This window comes from Pavona decussata, unplaced genomic scaffold (assembly GCF_977016875.1).
Source record: "Pavona decussata unplaced genomic scaffold, jaPavDecu1.1 SCAFFOLD_21, whole genome shotgun sequence".
In the NCBI taxonomy this organism is placed as follows: Eukaryota; Metazoa; Cnidaria; class Anthozoa; order Scleractinia; family Agariciidae; genus Pavona; species Pavona decussata.
This window is the reverse complement of record NW_028145444.1, coordinates 1171775-1192054: the sequence shown is the minus strand read 5'-3', so window position 1 is coordinate 1192054 and position 20280 is coordinate 1171775. Positions and strand designations below refer to the sequence as shown.

At 38.3% G+C, this 20280-nt stretch overlaps 2 protein-coding genes across 2 annotated transcripts in view; both read right to left on the bottom strand.

Annotated features, from left to right (window-relative positions):
* The window catches only part of LOC146486109 (fibroblast growth factor receptor 1-like), a 63989-nt gene that overhangs the window by 5218 nt on the left and 38491 nt on the right, over nt 1–20280 (bottom strand). The window contains exons 6-11 of the mRNA XM_085098201.1: nt 5495–5714; nt 4844–5093; nt 4140–4291; nt 3234–3344; nt 2123–2313; nt 1816–1938 (exon numbers count right to left, since the gene is read on the bottom strand). Of these exons, the coding sequence (XP_084954327.1) occupies nt 1816–1938; nt 2123–2313; nt 3234–3344; nt 4140–4291; nt 4844–5093; nt 5495–5714 (1047 nt within the window). The remainder of the gene's footprint in view (nt 1–1815; nt 1939–2122; nt 2314–3233; nt 3345–4139; nt 4292–4843; nt 5094–5494; nt 5715–20280) is intronic.
* On the bottom strand, nt 5975–19991 carry LOC146486112 (peroxidasin-like). The gene is made up of 8 exons (XM_085096497.1): nt 19923–19991; nt 13809–13955; nt 10765–11094; nt 8069–8365; nt 7424–7720; nt 6779–7075; nt 6320–6450; nt 5975–5992 (listed from the first exon to the last, which is right to left on the bottom strand). Exons 2-8 carry the CDS (start codon nt 13924–13926, stop codon nt 5975–5977), a joined length of 1488 nt encoding a protein of 495 aa, XP_084952623.1. The 5' UTR covers nt 13927–13955; nt 19923–19991.

Here is a 20280-nt window from a genome sequence, read left to right as displayed (position 1 = left end):
TAATACAGGTTGAACGGAAAAAACATCGAACACAATAGAAACGCCATTTTATTTCACATTTGGTAACTTTAAATGTACAGTTTATACATGCACAAAAACATTTACAAAATCACCTAATTGGTTAAGAAACTGCAACGATAAAATGGAATTACAAAGGACCTGATTGCGTAATAATGGACTAATAAAACATCAAGTCAAGATCCTACAGTCAGTATTGCAGGTCGTTAGAAATTCAGTTACCTGGCAGGCTATTCGTTGCTACTCAGATTTGAGTGGTTTCGTCTGAGAAAGTGACCGTTTGAAACAGGTCAAGACAATAGAAACAGCTTGTTAGGACTTAGTAAAGGGTGACCGCGACCATTTCAGTACGTATAGAGGTGATCACTCGAAAGAGTTCAAAAACCCATAGTAATCCATAAACCCATTGACCTATCAAATGGTCGATAAAACATCACGTGCAGTGGTTATAAAAACCGATAAAAATTCCTTCCTTATTAGTACGCGGTGTTATTGATTTCCCCGTATGCTAATTTCCAACGTTCACAAAGCATCATTGTTATAAACTCTCTTGACACACGCTTTTCCAGGATTGTTTTTGAAGCCGTTCAAAAAACTCGCAGCCCGTGTTTTATCGGGTCAAAACCACTCGGCTGCGCCTCGTGGTTTTAAATCCCGATAGAACACTGCTGCTCGTGTTTTAACCATTACGTAAAAATTATAGGAAAGAGAGTAGCAATTTTCGGGACTTTGACAAGTGACCGTTCAAAGAGGGTGACTGCTTAAAACGGCGCTGCTTAATACAGGTTCGCCTTTATACATCTAGTATTTTGGCTATGTTCACACGGGACCTGACGGGTTCTGATCTAAAAATCGTGGCGGATAGGCCTTTTGTTCATACGGGACCTGCTCATCGTACCGTCAATCCGTTCCCGATCAGGTCTGATAACTGGACCTCCAAAACAGCAGGTCCAGTTTTGGAACCGTTTCGGTCCCAAATGGAAAACACCTGGACCAGTTCCTTTTGGCACCAGCAGGGAAATTAATTAAGCTTGGGTACTAGTTGAATTTATCGTACTTCGGTCTAGAAGAACACGGGGAGCTAGGCAAATAGTCGTTGTTTTGGTCGGCATACTTCTTGGTATAAACGCCTTAAGGCAGCTGACCGTCCTCCATGATGGCTGTTAATACAATTATCCATCGGAAATTTCGGAAGGATATCTTTCGAGAAACCTTACGATAATGTCTTCATATCTCCTTTTAACAGTTTAATTTCCCAATCTTTTCCGTTTGAAGCCTAGCCAGAGGCTTTGTAATCTATAAGGGATAATTCATCGTCCGTCCACCTGAAGGCTTTATTTCCTTAGTGTCGATTTAGCCTTCTTCGGCGTCATTTTGAAAGCTTCAACGTGCATTCTGCGCATGCTAAACTGGTAGAAACAGCTGATTTAACTTACTTCGATTCAGTACCGAACCATAACAGACCGGTCCCGTGTGGCCTGACGTTGATAAGCGCAACGGTGACGTGTGAACAGAAATGGTCCGTTCCAGGATAGGGTCGGATCCATTTGGGACCGGTTCCGTGTGAACATAGCCTTAGTTAAATATTTTAAATTATTACAAATTGTAGCATCAAAGTGTTAAAATTTGTTATAGCTTTGCTCAGTTTCAATTGTCTGTTATCTAATAATATGTACACTCATCTATACGTCGATATTGCGACGTATAAGATGAAACTCGGTAGCATTATAAAAAGGAAACACTTTGTCCTCAACTTAAAAAACTGTATGAATCTATTTATGATTCATCCCTACTTACACTGGACGTTTTCGTGTAAACTCCATCAACTGCAATGTCTCGTGCCATGCCAAAGTCTCCAACTTTAGCTACAATGTTCTCGTCAATGAATATATTTCTGGCTGCAAGGTCGCGATGAATGCACTGAAGAGAAACGGAGACTGATTTTTACGGTTGGTACGCGGGAAAATGCTGTGATTTCAGGCCAAATATTTTGGCAATAATAATAGGTGAGATTATATAAGTAATAATTTTAGGTGAGATGGATGCCTAGAAAATGTTCTCGCCAAGCAGAAGCGAGTAAACACATCAATGCAACATATCGTACCTTTCTCTGCTCTAAATGACACATTCCTGAAGCGATTTGCAATGCTATTATTAGCAACTGGCGGTCGTTGAGGCCAAAATGTACATTTTCATAATTCTTCCCCTCTCCATTGATAAATTCGACCCTCTTGGACCTCAGAAAGTTCATTAGGCTCCCGCCAGAGATCAGTTCAGTAACTACAAGAATCTTGTCTGAAATTAAAAGTATATTATACGTAAGTCATATGTAAGGACAGGCAGACAGCCGGAATTTCAACTCCTTACTCACTGATACCAACTTGTCCGAACTGGAAGCCCGGAAGCGGCATATAATTCATGGTAAGATTACTAAGGTACGGGTGACTATATGGAGATTTAGGGTTAAGGTTAGGTTAGGGTAAGGGTTATGTGGGTGACTATATGGTACCTTAACATGAATTTCAGATACATATAGAACTAAAAAATGTACCTTTTTTTCATTTCATAAAACAATGGTAAACCAAAGGCAAAAGACTTCCCTTATTGATACCAATAAGGTAGATAAATAAGCTAACTAAAACAGGACTTTCTGCTATGTTTCTAATGCTTGAACTTATAAATTTCGGTTCAGGCCTATTTTTGCGAAACTTTATAGTGCATTATAAGTGAAAATAGTTGTAGTGAGTAGACTAAGATCACTTGTTACCTAGAGATTACTACTGGGTCCATTTTGTTAAAACAGGTTTAAAGTAAGTAGTTATATCTCTACTGAGTCACACTTTGATTAATTACAGGAGAAGTACTGTATGTATTACAAAACAAACAACGCTAACATTGCCACTTTTCGAAAAGTTGTGTAACAACAATTTGATATAATAATGACTACTCACTTGACTTTGTGTTTCCATAGCAACAAGATTTTGATAGTCTCTTTCGAAATTTGCATTTTGTTATCTTATGAGAAATGTTACGTTTACTCTTGTAATTTCAACATTTTTACACCATTTTGATACTTATTAATACCCAACCTCCAAGTCTCACTGCTTTAGGCTTAATGGCGTGGAAATTGCCAACACCCTTTCAAGCTCAGAAAAAGGGGTTTTGATTAATTTTTAACTGTGGACGAAGAGAAATGTTGTTTGGTTAAAACTTACCATTCTTTGTGCAAGCCCCGACTAAATGGACTATATTCGGATGCCGCCCGGCTTGTCTTAACATCTTTATCTCACTCAGAAGTTCGGAGTTGTTAGTCTCACTTGAGGAATCTATACACAAGAGGCCACAAAGTCCACTCAAAATTAATCTAGTACGACTAAATTTATTTAAGAATAGTAAAACGTGCTGCCAGAAGCTCACTGATACATGCAGTCGAAAATCAAACAATCAATCAATCAATCAATCAATCAATCAATCAATCAATCAATCAATCAATCAATCAATCAATCAATCAATCAATCAATCAATCAATCAATCAATCAATCAATCAATCAATCAATCAATTCATCCATCCATCCATCCATTCATCCATCCATCCATCCATCCATCCATCCATCCATCAATCAATCAATCAATCAATCAGACTATCTATCCTTCAGATGCAATGTAAGTTACGAAAATTAGGCCGCGGATGAGTTTTACCAGCGGACATGTGACATCAGAATACAAGTAAACAAGTTGAGTTCAGATTCAGTAACTTATCGAGGACATAATTGGGCTCTGCAAACGCTGTTGGTTAGCAAAAGTGTAACATTGTGTTGTAAATATGGTGTAACTGGGTATCGGTGTTGGGAATCGTGTTTCATTTGCTTCGCATTGTAAACCTGTCACCATTGGTGGACTGCAAAAAAAAACAACTTATATACAGATTTTAAAATATTGTAAAAAACGTTCCCTACAAATTGCAATGTTGTTTCGTAAACGTTCTTTGAGTGATGGAGAGATTCAGGTGAAAAAACAACAAAAAAAAAAACAAACAAACAACAACAACAACAACAACAACAACAGAAAAAAGGTCGTGGGCACAGAACGAAAAGTGAAATTTTGAACAACAGTATCCCTACCTTTCAACTCCTTCACCGCTACATCAAAGATTTGTCCATCGTCTCCGCGATAACGTCCTTTGTAAACAACTCCGAACTCCCCTTCTCCAAGAATCTCATCGTGAAGCAGCTCAAGTCTTTCCAGGTCAATTTCCCAGTTTTCACTGGTGTCCCTGTGATAATTTCGGGAAGTATCACCATTAGACATTTATTTGGGAATACTTTGGTGTGAATACTCAACGTTCGTGGAATTTTATGTTACCGTAACAACCATATATTGATAAGCTTTTCTTTCTGAAATTGAAATATGTTCCTGTATTTTCAATGAGAAAGAATGATTCTCAAATGAAACTTTTATATTTTAACTGAGCTTGTTGAGTCATTTCTTGATAAGTAGTAATCACCTCTTGGTCAAATTTTGTGACTTTATGACGTTTTAAGGAAATCAAGAAATCAAAGATCTCGGACCCAACGAAACTTTCGTTCAGAAATCATGACACGCCATGATCTCCAGTTGTAGGCCTCAACGGAAATTTCCTGTTTGTACTATTCACCTTTTAAATTTCAATGTCATAACTTCTAACTCTTGGAGTTTTGACGAGGGTGGGAAAAGGGGGGAGGGGGGGGGGTACCTCCATCTTACTCTAGTGCCTTCAACAAAGCAACACCAAAGACGACAAAAAAGTAAAAGTAGTCTAGATAGGTAAAGAAGAGCATAATGGTACCTTTTGTCGTCCAAAACAGTGTCTGAGTCAATGAAAATGCTCGCATTTCCTTCGGCGCTATGATAAGCAGTATCCTTGCTCTGTAATTCATCAATCCTTGGCGTCTGTCTTTTTGATTGTTGCATACCAGAACAGTCTACTTGTTGTTCTGTGTTTTCTTTCTTTCTAGGCTTTGGTGGTCTTTCGGGAGGCAAATCATTATTGTGTGTAGGAGGTAACTCTCTCTTTGGCAGATGAACATGGGATGCACCTGGCAATTGAAACGGACTATTTGAGCTTGGCACTCGAGATCTTAGATTAATTTATTTTCGAACAGTATGAAAACGTACAGAATGAAGATCTTATTCCATAGCTAAAGGATAAGACTTTGCGAAAAGTATCAAATAAAAGATATTTAAAATTTGTGGAAAATAGTTCGGGGAACTTCAAGATTCATTATCTTTTAAAGGACACGAACTTTTCAAAGCTAGACTTTGAAATGCAGGTAGTATTGGCCCCATCAGAAATACGCAGTATATACGTTACAAATAGGCATTCATTATGGTCAGGAACCCATGGCTGTCTAGTGAACGTCTTTAAACAAATACAATTTATTTTGAATTTTGCTTTGCGAATGTGACCTAAATGTTGTTTACAAATGCATCACTTCACCTGACAACAGCTCTGTTCTAGGACCTATCAGGGGCACGGTGTCGGATCCTCGAGCCGATAAAGGTGAAGCCGGGCTATCGATGGTATCGTAAGGGTGTTTTGGCATCTCTTCTGAAGGTATGGTGGTAGACTCCGATGACATTACTTCAGCTTCCAATGACCAGTGTTCTTCGGAATCCGTCGAGCGAATGGAGACCATAGTGAATTCTGTGTCACGTGGCTGAAAAAAAAAAGAAGCATTTCACTTTAGAAAAATTATGAACCGCTTAGTTTCTACGCATGTGCGATAAATGTCTACTCGGTTTATGTCGCTTGTTATACCTATCGAAATGTCTACTACACATTGACTAAACGGTTAATGTGTCAAACATTGTAGCAGTCCGAACTTGCACTCCGGGTATTGTCAATTACTTTGGAATTTTTTTTGTTGAATGGTTATTCAAGCATCAAGCATTCAAGAATACCATTCGAGAGGTTGGATTATGAAGTAAGCCGCAACTACAGTGGAAAACAAAACACATTTGACAACAGAAAGAACTAAATCAAGATAAGATGTTACTGCGGCCACTAGGTGTCGGCTACAGATCAGTTAGTTGGAGTGCTGCTTTCAAGAAAACTAAGATCTTGAAATCGTTGTTCTCTATGTTCCTGGTCAGTAGAAAATGACAGTAAAGGAGCCTACTTGTAAAATAGCGATGATGTATGGTACTATAATGTAACTGGGTATTATAATTCGAAGCGCGCGTTCTAAGAGTAAATAGGGGACTATTCCTTCGCAACGTTTCGATTCGAAGCTTCTCCATGCATGGCAGACGCGTTTCTTACCTCATTAGACCGAAGGTACAAATACAAGGCACTGATTCCGCAAATAGTCAAAGCTACGGCGATACAAGGGATGGCAATAGCAACGATCTTGTCTTGTTGTGACGTTGATTCGTATCTAGATAGCCTTGGAACTGAAAGAAAGAAAGAAGACACACCCCATGGGTTAATTAAACAATGTATTCGAAGTTCATATTCCTATTTATGGGACATGAACTAATAAAGTAAAGCGATATATTTTGTTTTCATATGAGAGCAACCCGACCTTAAGAGCAAGGCATTGTTGTTGTTTTTGTGGTGATGGTATTGGTGGTGTTCGTCAGGAATTGTTACTGTTAAAATAATACTTATTGTTCTCTCTCTGAAATGCATGCCTCGTGCGCTAACTTCGACGAACTGTATAATAGACAGTGAATGGATGGTGGATCTACTCTAAATTTCGTGTAATCCGTTGCTTCTCACCTGTAGCCTCCTGCAAGAAAGCGGCCCTTGACGTCTCCTTTCCAGCATTGTTCGTCGCGACACAGCGATAACTGTCAAAGTCCTCTCTGGTTACTCTTGTTATGACAAGTTGGCTCTGATCCTTTTTTATATCTGTTATGGTCTGCACCGTTGGTTTAGTTTGTGAAATATCTGAACTGTTTCCTTTTATCCAGGTAATTTTTGGCTTGGGATGGCCACTCACTCTGCATGTGAATGTCACGTTTGCACCAATGCTCGCAGTTTGATTCTCTGGAACAATTCTTGGTGTTTGAATGTCTAAGCAGCAGAAATAATAAAAAATGTGTTGCTACAACCAACACCAAATATCCGAGATACGTTTTTATGGGTGCCACTTTGTTTTAAAGATGGTACCTACTAACACAGATGTATTTTTTGCGCAGTTTATGACTACGCGGGAAAAGCAGTTCTTAGCAAGGAAACTCTTTGTCAATTTGAATTTTTAATTAGGTCGTTCAATCTTAGTTGGTCAGTTAATAGCATAACAACAACGTTATACCTCTTCACTGATTATGCGTAGTTATCCTATCTACGACGAACTGAATAATAGACAGTGAATGAATGGTGGATCTACTCTAAATTTCGTGTTAATCCGTTGCTTCTCACCTGTAGCCTCCTGCAAGAAAGCGGCCCTTGACATGCTCCTTCCAGCACTGTTCGTCGCGACACAGCGATAACTGTCAAAGTCCTCTCTGGTTACTCTTGTTATAACAAGTTGGCTCTGACCGTTTTTTATATCTGTTATGGTCTGCACCGTCGGCTTGGTTTGTGAAATATCTGAGCTGTTTCCTTTTATCCAGGTAATTTTTGGCTTGGGATGGCCACTCATTCTGCATGTGAATGTCACGTTTGCACCAATGCTCGCAGTTTGATTCTCTGGAACAATTCTTGGTGTTTGAATGTCTAAGCAGCAGAAATAATAAAAAATGTGTTGCTACAACCAACACCAAATATCCGAGATACGTTTTTATGGGTGCCACTTTGTTTTAAAGATGGTACCTACTAACACAGATGTATTTTTTGCGCAGTTTATGACTACGCGGGAAAAGCAGTTCTTAGCAAGGAAACTCTTTGTCAATTTGAATTTTTAATTAGGTCGTTCAATCTTAGTTGGTCAGTTAATAGCATAACAACAACGTTATACCTCTTCACTGATTATGCGTAGTTATCCTATCTACGACGAACTGAATAATAGACAGTGAATGAATGGTGGATCTACTCTAAATTTCGTGATAATCCGTTGCTTCTCACCTGTAGCCTCCTGCAAGAAAGCGGACCTTGACATGCTCCTTCCAGCACTGTTCGTCGCGACACAGCGATAACTGTCAAAGTCCTCTCTGGTTACTCTTGTTATAACAAGTTGGCTCTGACCGTTTTTTATATCTGTTATGGTCTGCACCGTCGGCTTGGTTTGTGAAATATCTGAGCTGTTTCCTTTTATCCAGGTAATTTTTGGCTTGGGATGGCCTCTCACTCTGCATGTGAATGTCACGTTTGCACCAATGCTCGCAGTTTGATTCTCTGGAACAATTCTTGGTGTTTGAATGTCTAAGCAGCAGAAATAATAGAAATATATAGCTACAACTAACACCAAATATCCCGAGATATGTTGTTATGGGTACCACTTTGTTTTAAAGACGGTACCTACTAATACAGACGTTTTTTTGCGCAATTTATGACTGTGCGGGAAAAGCAGTTCTTAGCAAGGGCTATTGGAATCCAAAAAGAAAATTGGGGGTAACCACGCATTTTTTTAGAGATAACTAGGCAACAATGATTCTAAAAAGCGCTAAAATTCAAAGCCATGTATGGCACTTTTTTTCCAAATTAAAGATTAACTATCTCTGAAAAATGCATGGTTACCACCAATTTTCAAGGAGCACTTGCGCTCGCGCAAGGAGTTTTGCTTTCTCCGCATATTAAGGAATCGTGCAAAGATATCCCTGAATTAGAAGGCACCAACCATAGGAAACCCTGATATCTCGAGATGCACAGAACATATGCGCAGTAATAAAAGTAGGTACCTTCGTATCAAGAAATGGTCTATTGTTCCGGCTCAACTTTGGGCATTGTGCCGTTAGACAATAGTCCTTTTGTCCTTGGTAGCGCTGAGGGACTTTAGTCGAAGCTAAGCGGAAAAGCTCACGACTTATCGGAAAATTAACGGCGTGACAATTAAGCTGTATTATATTGGGGTAGTGGGCAGAGTAAATTTGCACTCGTCAGGTCAATCGTTCAGTGGTACTGTACCCCAAGGCGAATTGACCACCGGTGCGCGGATACGCGCATCGGACTGATTAGAAAGTCGAGAGTTAAACAACAACAACAACAACAACAACAACAACAACAACAACAACAACAAAAACAACAAAAACAACCAAAAATGTCCGCATGTGTCTCATTCAGATCGACCACCTCTCTCGTAATAAAATGCCTGGTATTACTCGAAGCACTAAAATATTTATATTTTATTGCGCGCAATCAAAAGCTGGGTGGCGATCAGGTGAACAATGCCCGGTGTATGACTTTGAGACGCTCAGCTGTGCTTAGGGTCTCAGTGTGTATATATCATCGAATTGGAATTTGGACATTTCTCCTTCTTAAAACAAGCCTTATGCTAGCTGATTACATTTGATGATTAAGGATATTCTGATCAAGCATTTTTCCTTGTTTTCACCGAAGCGCTTGCAGCATGATGAGCTTGCGGTCGTTATGAAAAAAATTACAGGTCTATGTAGATATCAATCAAGTGCGCGGCACGCAACTAACGTGTGACTTTTTATCCATGAATAGAATATGTCGAATACTAAAGATCCTTCTCGCGAGTAAATCGTTCTGCAACGACTTTCAAAGTTTTAAGCCGAATTATTACAGTCATTGGAAGAGAAATACTGTTCAGAACATTATTTTTAGTTTTCGGAGAGCCCACGCAACTTTGTAGATTTCAATCAAGCGCGTAGAACTCAAGGAAGGTGTGATTTTTTTCCAAAAATAGAATAATAGGTCATGCGAGTGAATAATTCTCTTTCCAAAGTTTGTCATAGTTTTATTGTTCAAAATTTTACTCTGGTTTTAGCAGAACGCGCGCAACGCTCGAGTAAAACTAAAATCTCTTGAGGGGCATTGAGCAAATGAATCTACCAGTCAGTCCTTGACAAAAGTTATTAATTAAGAACCTCGTCTTAATTTACATCATCAACTTCTTTTTAAAATCATTGTATTAAAAAGAGCGCTTTCACTGTTTTGAAGTCACTAACTTTTTATGTCCTTCCTCTAACTGGATAATGGGGAGTTTCCAGTCACTTAATAGTTCACTTAAAAATAATCAAGACGGACAGGACAGCCACACGCTATATCGTATTAATCAGTATCAAGACGAGTTTGAAACTTTAACAGTTAGTCGTAAGAAAACACCTTTATTCATGCAATGATACCGTCATATACTCTTTCAACCTGTATGAACCTTACTCCTAATCTAGTGCGTGCTTTGTTTATGTCTTTTCAGACCGGAGCATTTATAGTTTTTCATAAAAATTGGTTGCCGTGGCTACATTAAAGTCAATGGGCACTAACCGACCACATCAACATTTTTCCAGATAAATTTCTGATAAAGTCCTGAAGTTTCATGGGATTTGCGCTAATATTAGGGAGCTTAAGCACAGACGTTCGTCAGCCACGGACGGCAACCGGAAGTCGAATGTTTCCATTTTTGGCGTGATTTCACTCCTTACCAAGGACAGCTCTTGTGGCTTGACATTACAAACGCGATGGCGCGAAAACGTTCCAAAAAGGGAAAAATTCCATTTTTCCATCCGTGGTTTAAAAACATCTGTGCTTTAAGTTCCCTATTAAATAAACGTACGCGTATTCAGGTTCAAAGTTGCTGCGGGCAGAATCCAGCCCATCCGGTCTAGATAGGGTTCAGAATACTAAGAATTCCTGCTTACCGATGGGAACATCAAACTTCTTCGTGGTGCAATAGCCATAGTCATTGCTTGCTTTACAAGTGTAACTGTTACTGAGGTTCCGTCCAATAAAGGCGCCAAGAACAAGTGTACAATTCATAACGTTAACGGTAGCTGAACCTCTCGCGATCGGGCATTTATGAATTTGAACCTTTGACGAATTAAACCATTCGATTTTCACTGGTTTGGAATCCCTATATGTTTTCCATGGATATTTTTCAGTTAAACGTGCAGTACAAGTCAAATTAAGGGAAGTGCCAAAGGTCCACAGATGCAGTGATGGAGATGTGGAGATTTCAACTAAAGGAGCACCTGAAAAGGCAGATCAATAAAGCTATGTTTAGTTATCGACTGCCTTGCTGAAGACAAAGCAGCTGGGTTGAAAGTAAAATCAACAGCATGCATTTCGTGCTTGCAAACTTTTAAATTCAAGGTTTTTGGGTGACAAATTGAGTGAAATATTACTAAGAGATGTAGCTCTTTTGACGAATCACCATATACTGCCCCAGTAATAGACAACTACAAGTCCAAGTTTAAATAAATCCAAAAGAAACCCACGATGAATCCAAAATGAATTATACAGCTATATTGAACGGGACCAATCACCAATAACCAACCACTGCATATGATGCGTTTACTTATAAGAAGATAAGTTATGATGAACTGGTTGGATAGGTGTCATAAGCGTCATTTAATCTCTTTAACAGTCAGCATATTTGATCTTTTAGAACAGCGAGATAAATCTGCTTTTTAAAGAGCTATCAGTAATAATCATATGCTAGGTGCGATCATTCCTAATGAAAAAGAACCAGTATATAATTTGCGTAGGAGAAGGTGTCACCTTCCTAAGTTAAAAACGGAGAAAAACTTTTGTAAATAGACTTATTTTTAAATATAATTTAGTATAGTATTTTTCTATCCTGTAATATTGTTGTATTTTATCGTGTACTATTTTTTTTACTTTTTCACTGTAACTTAGGATATCTATTTTTATCCTTTGATTAAATTAAGACTGTTATTATTATTATTATTATTATTATTATTATTATTATTATTATTAATAAAGACCAGTGAGATGGCGTTTCGTTAGCCTACTAACTATGGCTAGCCTGAGCAGACTAATGCCCCATTCATCAGGCGGCACACTAAAGCATGGTTTACACGTACGACGCAAACATAAGCATAAGCACAAGAAACCTACGTGTAAACCAGTGCGATGCAAGCATAAGCGCCTTGTGCTTGCGCTTGCATTGTTCCGGTTTACACGTACGACAGAACGACGCAAGCATAAGCACAAGCGCAAGAGAATGGAACGATTTCCATTCACTTGGGCTTGTGCTTATGCTTGCGTCGTTGCGTCGTACGTGTAAACCGGAACGATGCAAGCATAAACACAAGCGCAAGGAAAGGAAACTGAAAAACAGTGACATTTTGTCAGCGTACATATTAGTTACTCACGCGTTGCCATTTTCCGTCATGTTGGAATCAAATCTCGCGCCAAAAGGCAGCCCGGCGCGCGCTTGCGCTAAATTTTTATGCTTCTGCGCTTGCGTATGTCACGTTAGGCTTATGCTTATCGCACATGTAAACATCCTTGTGCTTATGCTTATGCTTGCGTCCTACGTGTAAACCAGGCTTAAGAGTTACCAAGGCTTAAGCACGTTTGAAAGATGTTTAGTTAAACATCCATTTTAAAATTGTTTCCATCATAAAAGCTGCCTTCGGATTCTTGTTTGACTACAGATTTAGCACAAATGAAGGCATAAGTTAAATTTTACTTAAATCCTACGTCAAATTCAATGGTTGAGCTTTCTGTTTCCAATTTTCATTATATTTTGTTAAACCTGGTTCCAGAATCTGGAAAGGCCCGCGAAATTACATGTGTTAGTACCGTATTACGATCTAATGCCCCCCCCCCCCCTCCAAAAAAAAAAAAATAATAATAATAAAATAGATAAAAATAAAATAATAATAAAAAAATAAAAATCACTGCTGACATAATGAAGAAATCGTCACAACCATCCAACACCAACACCTAAGGAATTAGTTGGCATGTTTTTCAAATAGGCCGCTGGCCCAACGCAACGACCGAAATGAGCCAATCATTCGAATCCTTACAAGTCACGGCATTCAAATCACAATGCAACAAACCTATATGAACACTTCAACAAGAATTTCCTTTCCCTAAGTTTCGACCCTCTGAAGACGACCAATGCAATGTCTTTTATAAAATCATGTTCATGGAATTACATTCATTTGACACCAGAAAAAAAAATCATATCTAGGAGCATATCTGAAAATTATACAAAACAATGTGCTAAAAGCTCGAACGTTTCAAAACATGCCTGAACCTGTAAATCACACAATGACAATGCCACAATCATTGATAAAGGAAACAATCGCACCAGGAAGACACGGAATTATGGCACAAGGTCAAAACTGTCGAGGCAACATTTCATTCTTTTGAACAAACATTAGCTTTAGCACCTTTAGTATGCTTTTTCATTATTTTCTTATATGAATTTTTTCTACTTATGCATATTACTCTCCATATTTAAATTTTTCTTTGCGGTTTATTTCATCACGCATTTTTATCTGTTGAAGACAGTAGACTGACTGTCGAAAGCTTATAATTTTAAAAATCGTTTTACAAGAGAACGCTTTTACATATATTGTTTAAGCATGATTTGTTGGTTGTGAACGGGGCTTAAGTTACCATCAGAGTCAAAGGACTCCGATAATGACTTCTACCCAGGTTGTTGAAGCGTCAGCCAATGTCACCACAAACAGTCCTTCTCTGGACTACACCTACCTGGGTGATCATAATTTACCTATTCTATACTTATGATATGGCTCCTAGACTCTAACTATTTAAATTGTTAGAGAACTGACGATAGTGTAAGAAACTACAAAACACCGCTTGAAAGTGAACTTTGGCAAACATCATAACACCTTAGCACCAGAAAGGTTTTTGTAGTCAATACAACTTAATTAAAAAGGAAATCTTTTAGTATAGTCACACTTACTTCCTGTAGGGTATTCATAACATGTCTGGCTTGTGATGGAAGGAAGCTCCAAAAAACAACAGGTGACTAGCAACAAGAAATGCTTGGTATACTGCATCCAACAGAGGACGGACATCATGAAACACCAAGAAATGTGTTTGATACTATCTGGATTGTAAGATAAAAATATTGATTTAGTAGCCTATTCAGTGGTATTGGCAGTTAAATTTATATTGCCTTGTTACTTTTCTTTAATACGCCTGTAGGATATCATGGTAGTTATACTCCAAATGAAATTCGTTTGGTCGTTTTTTTCTGTTCTTCAAACGTCTGAATAATAATCACATGTAAACTCACCTTGGACTAGTTTTATTTCAGACCACTACCACCGATGGTTTGCAGGCAGGTTTCATGGAAGGTGTTGTAATAAACGCTAATTAATTTTTTAAATTAACGCTTTATCGCTTTTCCTTATGTTAAAAACAAAAATAAAATTTTGACTTCTTATTTTCCTTGAGCATTGAATAGAAAATAAAACAGTTTGTGTTATTCGTTTATTCACAGGAAAACCGTTGCCACAGCCTTGTACCATCCACGATTACATGGATTTAGAAGAAAGTTCAAAATAGAAAATTTCAATCCGAATTTTCAATTTTTGTTTTTGCGCGAAGAATTGATCAATCGTTCGCATTCCAAATGACAAAAGGCCCAAGGGAAGCTTGGGAAGAGAGGGCTTGGTAGTGTTTTGGTTAACGTTCCGACCTTGTCGTGGAATGCTGGTCGCGTTTACTTCGGTTGTAAGTTTTCGGGTTACTTTCGTTCTGATGGCAAGCAGCAAGCACGATACCGTACCTATCATGCGAAGGAAGGAGTCTGACGTATTGGTATTGAGGCTTTCTCGAGCGTCCCAGGCAAGTAACTGAATAATTTCGTATCTACTGATTTTGTCGGGGCCGTACGCAAATTCTCTTTGTGTGATCAGCATTCTTTCTCGCCAAATCATTACCCTCCCCACCTACCAAACTGCGAAGTTGGATGCATGGCAAGAAATCTATAAAGACGAAGACTAACCAGCAAATATAGCCGTAGTTTTTGTTTTCATTTTACAAACAACACCGACAGTTCATGCATACCAGTCCACCCCACAACTTCTTTGGCGCACAGTTCCAGTTAATCGTTTGACAGACGATTTTCTGCGTAAACCCAATTAAGGATACACTTCTTTTAGCAACAAACTGACTTCAGACTGTGTTTTCCGCTGCGTCACAACAAGATCTTTTACTCGACGCTTACGTCGTCAGATTGTGAGCCTGACTTCTCAAGACTGTTAAACAAGTTCCCGCCTCTTTGCTATAACTATAAATTAAACTGTAATGCTCATGTTTTAATATTAAAGCTGCAATACTATAGGGAAAGATTTCTTCTTTCTCCCGTTATCTGACACACAAAGAATTCAAAATAGAACAGATCTTCGTCCACGCTAGAATTCGCCATTTTCTCCTTGGTAGTTCCCAATGCAATTTTCACTCTTCCAAGATCCAGACCTTTCAGAGCCATCCCATGACGACAGGAAGTGCTGACGTTCTTCCGGTCAGCGAAAGTCAGAAATGTAAATGACACGAAAACGAAAAAAAAAACAACAACCACAAACAAAATGCATGTTTGTTTATATAAACTAAAATGTATATTAGTATTCGGTTTTCGAAAGTCGTGGAAACGACAAATAAAAACAAAACTTCGAATTTAAATTATTTTTTACCTGTTCGTAGGAAAACGAATGCCCTCTGGATGCACGCATTGAGAGGCCGGTGTGTGAGCGTAAAACGTTGAACTCTTTTTATCTGTGAGGTGGATTTCTCCTGGAGCGTAATTTATACGTTGCGCCTATGATGGATGTGAATTTTTAAATTAACTGGCTTTACGTCAGTAAATTACGCAAATAAAATAAAAAGCGATCGATGTATAAACGGCTTGAGTTAACGTAACAGTCGAGAGCTGTTAAACTTTAAACGTTTAGACAAGTTGCCCACACAGTCTCTAATTTCGTTCGCGTAGGTTGTTAAGCCATTAAATATATTCACGTCCGTGCGCAAAAAAAAAAAAAAAAAAATCACCAGTCCACCAGTTACGTTAGCAGCTCGTAGATGTCCCTTTCTTTTACGCAAGGAAAACCATCTGTACGTAAAATGTGCGCCACATTGGAAATCCACCTTTAGTTAACCTTAGAGAGGTAGTCAGCCCTGATACACACCACCTATCGCCGTGCTTACGAGACTGATTGTCACCAGACTTGCTGAAAAAGTATGGAACTGGAAGACACATTTCGTGTATCTTGATGCCTAATGCGTGCCTTTCTGGGTAATCTGCTTTTTACGCCGTTATGGCGTTTAGCGAAATGCTTTTTTGCCTAATACCTTTGCGCGTGATACATTTTAGCATGATTCCTCGTTGCGTGATGTCTATTAGCTAACACAACTTCTCAGATTTCTTCTTTGTACTTCCTTCTTTGTTTCAGTTTGTTTAACAATTTCGTTTTGTCATAAAATTAGAAAAAAATATGTTTCCCGCAACATAACTGAAAAAGGCTTTCGCCGCCTTTTTTCCTTGAAAACTAGGATATTCAAGGAAAAGCACTTAAAAAACCTGCTATAACAAATGTTGCCAAATATCGGCTCCAAATGAATAATTATTACTCTCCAGAGAAACAACAGAACTTCCATTATACTTTGATTCCATGGACATGTTGCTCACAAACTAAAAACGTTGCCATCCAAACCCGCTTCAATAAACGCACCACGAAATTGATATGAAGCCGCAGTAATGAGTCAAGGGATACATGATCACGAAAACAAAGCGTGGATAGCTGAGTACGGAAGTCATAACTGAGCTACGTGAACTAAAATGTGAATAATTATTTAACTCCTTGTAAAAACGATCATGCATATCATTTTCAAAAACCTTATCATTTTATAACTGATCGACCTCGCATCTCAGAAGAGTTGTGAGTAGTACTGTTGTGATTTCCTCTTGTTGTAAACAGTATTACTTTTTACAGAGAATCATGGCGAGAAAACAAAAGGGCGACTTGCCTCCTCGATTACCGTAGTTCAGATGGTCGGCGAAGCAGATGGTACTTATGCAAAATAATGTAGTGCGTGAAGTAAACAATCTATTGTGCTGTGCCGCCACTTTCCCTCTTCCGGGAAGTTAATTCCCTTCAATATCCTTCTCAGGTCATTCAACTGTTTTTCAAGAACCTCAGTAATATTTTTCAACTGTTACTTGAGCACGTGGCTATACTCTAATCCCTACGTGTCAAGGAGAACGTTATCAGTAAACAGGACTTAAAAATAAAAAGAAATAAATTTACTCAATTCCCCCTAGCTCTCTCTGAATGATTTAAAACTGTGGACAAACTGTGATATGCCCAGAAATACACGCTAATGAGATGCATGAACCGTATGATAGATGTCACAGGTGTCTCCTAACCTTAATTCTGACCAAAACACAAACGGACGATATATTTTGTCAAACATAAAGTCATATGTAAATGACAATAAAAGGTCTGTCTTATGTGAAGTACCCAAATTCGGGGTTAGGTGCATTTCTAGACATAACTGGACAAACTAGAAGTAATCGTGGATCAGTATACTATGTTCGATTCTCTGACTGACTATTTGCATAGCCATAAAATAGGCCTTAGTGCGAGATTTCGACCGCGGTATTCTGTCGTTAAGCAGTGATTCAGTTTCAGTTATAGTTGATCTTGTATCACGTGCGCTGCACAACAATAGATTTGGTTCTAGCCATGCACACAAAATTAAAAAAAAAAAGTAACTATACAACAGACAGTCCAGAACCACATTACTGCAATTTCGATCTATTTACTGCTACTTATTCCAGCAAAGAAATGAGAGAGTTTATTGCGCTTTAGTCAGGGTTCACAACAAGCCCTCAATAAAATATATAAGCGAAGGCGTTACCACCCTTGCCCGTGTAAAAGAAACCTTTGGTAAATGATTCACAGGCATATAGATCCTGAGGAAAAGGGCTTTACTTAAGAAAAAAAACACAATGTTACTGTTATTCTATGAATTTAATTCGTTTATACTTTTTTTGAGAGAGCAGCTCTAACTCCAGACCTTCAGGTAAGTAGAGGCCCCCTTTTGTCGAAATTTTGACTAGCTTCTCTTTTCTAAACAAAATATCCAGGCGCCTCGGCCGGATGGACCTGGGGGAATGGGATCCACGGCTAGCCCCTATCTATCAACTGAGTTCATATGACACAAAGAACTTGCATATCAATATGAAATCATTTATCGGGGGATCTCTGCAGGTTACTCGCCTTAACTATTCGAATGTTTCGATCACGCATTTCATGAGTATCAGTGCTTCAGTTTTGTTTTAACACCAAGAGATTCATTACAAAAGCCTGATTTCGAAATCAGTGACAGCAAATATTTCCGACCACAACTATACTGCTGCTATATGATTGTTGTGTTCTTTACCGAATGACTGTGCAAGTTAACCTTTCGATGCAACAGGCCACCTCTTTGAATAACAAATTATTTTTACATTGTCCTTCTTGCCTATACACTGGACATTTTTGTCTTCGTTATAAGTTCCCAGAACTACACAACACCCGAGACAAGATGGAAAACTACACTACTCATGATTGTTAGATATCGGATCATTAACAGAAACAGACATCGCAAGTGTCACACATTAAGCATAACTTTGCTATTTCTTCAAGTGAAAAAGTAAAATTTGTCGTTCGCCTTTTTTCTTTAGCAACAGTTATTCTATATATTTTCCGTTCTCTCGTACCTATTTTTGTGAACAAACAGTGTAATTCTTCTAATTGTTGTTAGTGATGTTATTGAGAGCGGGTCAAAGAAATGGTGCTACCTATAAGTCGAATGGAACTCATTATAACTCCTTCATGCACCTTTTACGAGCGTTTATTAGTGAGTTATAATGTACGCAGGTTACCTCGCTAGTATGTTGCTTACGAGAACGGAAATCTTAGAACAATTTATTGAACGTCACGTAATACCAAAAGGTAAAGAATAAAACTGGCAAATCCGAAATTACAATTTGTTTAAGCTTGGAAAGGTACAAAAGTGTAGTCAAGTTTCATCACAGCTATGAAGTTAGAGGTGGAAGTATTTTCCATAACTCATAGAGTAAAGCGAGCACAGTAAATTTACGAAAATTTGAGGTGGCTTACGTGTCTTTCGTTTCATTTGCTTTAGCAACGAGTTACTTCAATAACATCTTATTAGGGCTTTTCCAATGTCCCCGTGACGTAAACTTGGTTGCTCCTGAAGCTGCAGCCAAATTTAGCACACCGATTTAATCTATTCAACTTAATACTACTACTTGTACAGGTAATCTACATAGAATTGAGCAGTGAGTAGCTAATTATATCGTAAAAGGCAATTTAAACAAACGTCATCGTGCAATCCACGGGTGAATGGAGGACACGTATCAACAATCCGGCAGGGCGCGCATCTCCTGACGGCATGTGATAATTTGAATTTATATCGCTGACTAAAAATAGTGTAAAATCGTTCAGCGATTCTTCTAACCATCAAAAGAACAGCCACATCATAACAACCACACGAAGATTAGATTTTAAACAGCTCCGTGCTTACAGGAAAGGTTAGGCCCTTTGATCGAATACCAACTTGTGTTTTATGATTGAAATAACGCGTGTTAAAAACATACCCTTAAAACGTACTTTTAAATGCACACAATATGACTTATTAATAACGCATGTACACCATCAAAGAGTGTTAATAGCACAACATCATTGCATCATCGCTGCAAACAGGTGGATTAGAGCCACCAAGAGTCAAAAACCGTTTGCTCGATTTTTCTTAAGACTTCCTGCCCTTTATCAATTGAGTCTAAGCATTTTAAATTTTAAGAAAAAAATGTACTTTTATACAGAAACAGACTGTGTATGAATTCTGTTTAATTCGAGCTGAAATAGTTCAACAACTATCAGAAATATGATAAGGAAAGTCCAAGGGTACAGCAATTCTAAACTAGTTTTCGTCTTTCAAGTATCCTGCCCTGACAGTCGACGTATTTTAATATCGTTTTACCCGTTTTCCCCATATAACTTACCAGATTGATAGACCTTTATGTGTTTCTTCACTAACCGAGTGCTTAAGCCGTTGTAACTGTCCCTGTAGATTAACGGGATAAGGAATTGTTGTTCGTGTTCTCGATACACAATGACCTGAGGAAACGTAAAATAACTAATTATATCCTAAATCATTTGGCAGCCGATCATCTTTTTGGCTGACGTAGTTTGAATTTTTAAATAAAACTACTTTAACATCACACCGTAGCTTCTGAGGACATCTCGCATAAATGTTTATAAATTTGACCTTACCCGTTTTTTTTATCGGTTGTGGAGAAAAGTAAACATGATTATTATGCGAGACAAGAAATTTGAATCTAAAATTCCTCAATGCCGGTG

Excerpts from the sequence above, each read along its gene's own strand:
- LOC146486112 (XM_085096497.1), bottom strand. The coding sequence starts at position 13,926 with ATGATGTCCGTCCTCTGTTGGATGCAGTATACCAAGCATTTCTTGTTG. Across the intron at positions 11,095-13,808 it reads TTATGAATACCCTACAGGAA|GTGCTCCTTTAGTTGAAATC; the intron begins GTAAGTGTGACT and ends CTGCCTTTTCAG. Across the intron at positions 6,451-6,778 it reads TTTCTTGCAGGAGGCTACAG|TTCCAAGGCTATCTAGATAC; the intron begins GTGAGAAGCAAC and ends TCTTTCTTTCAG.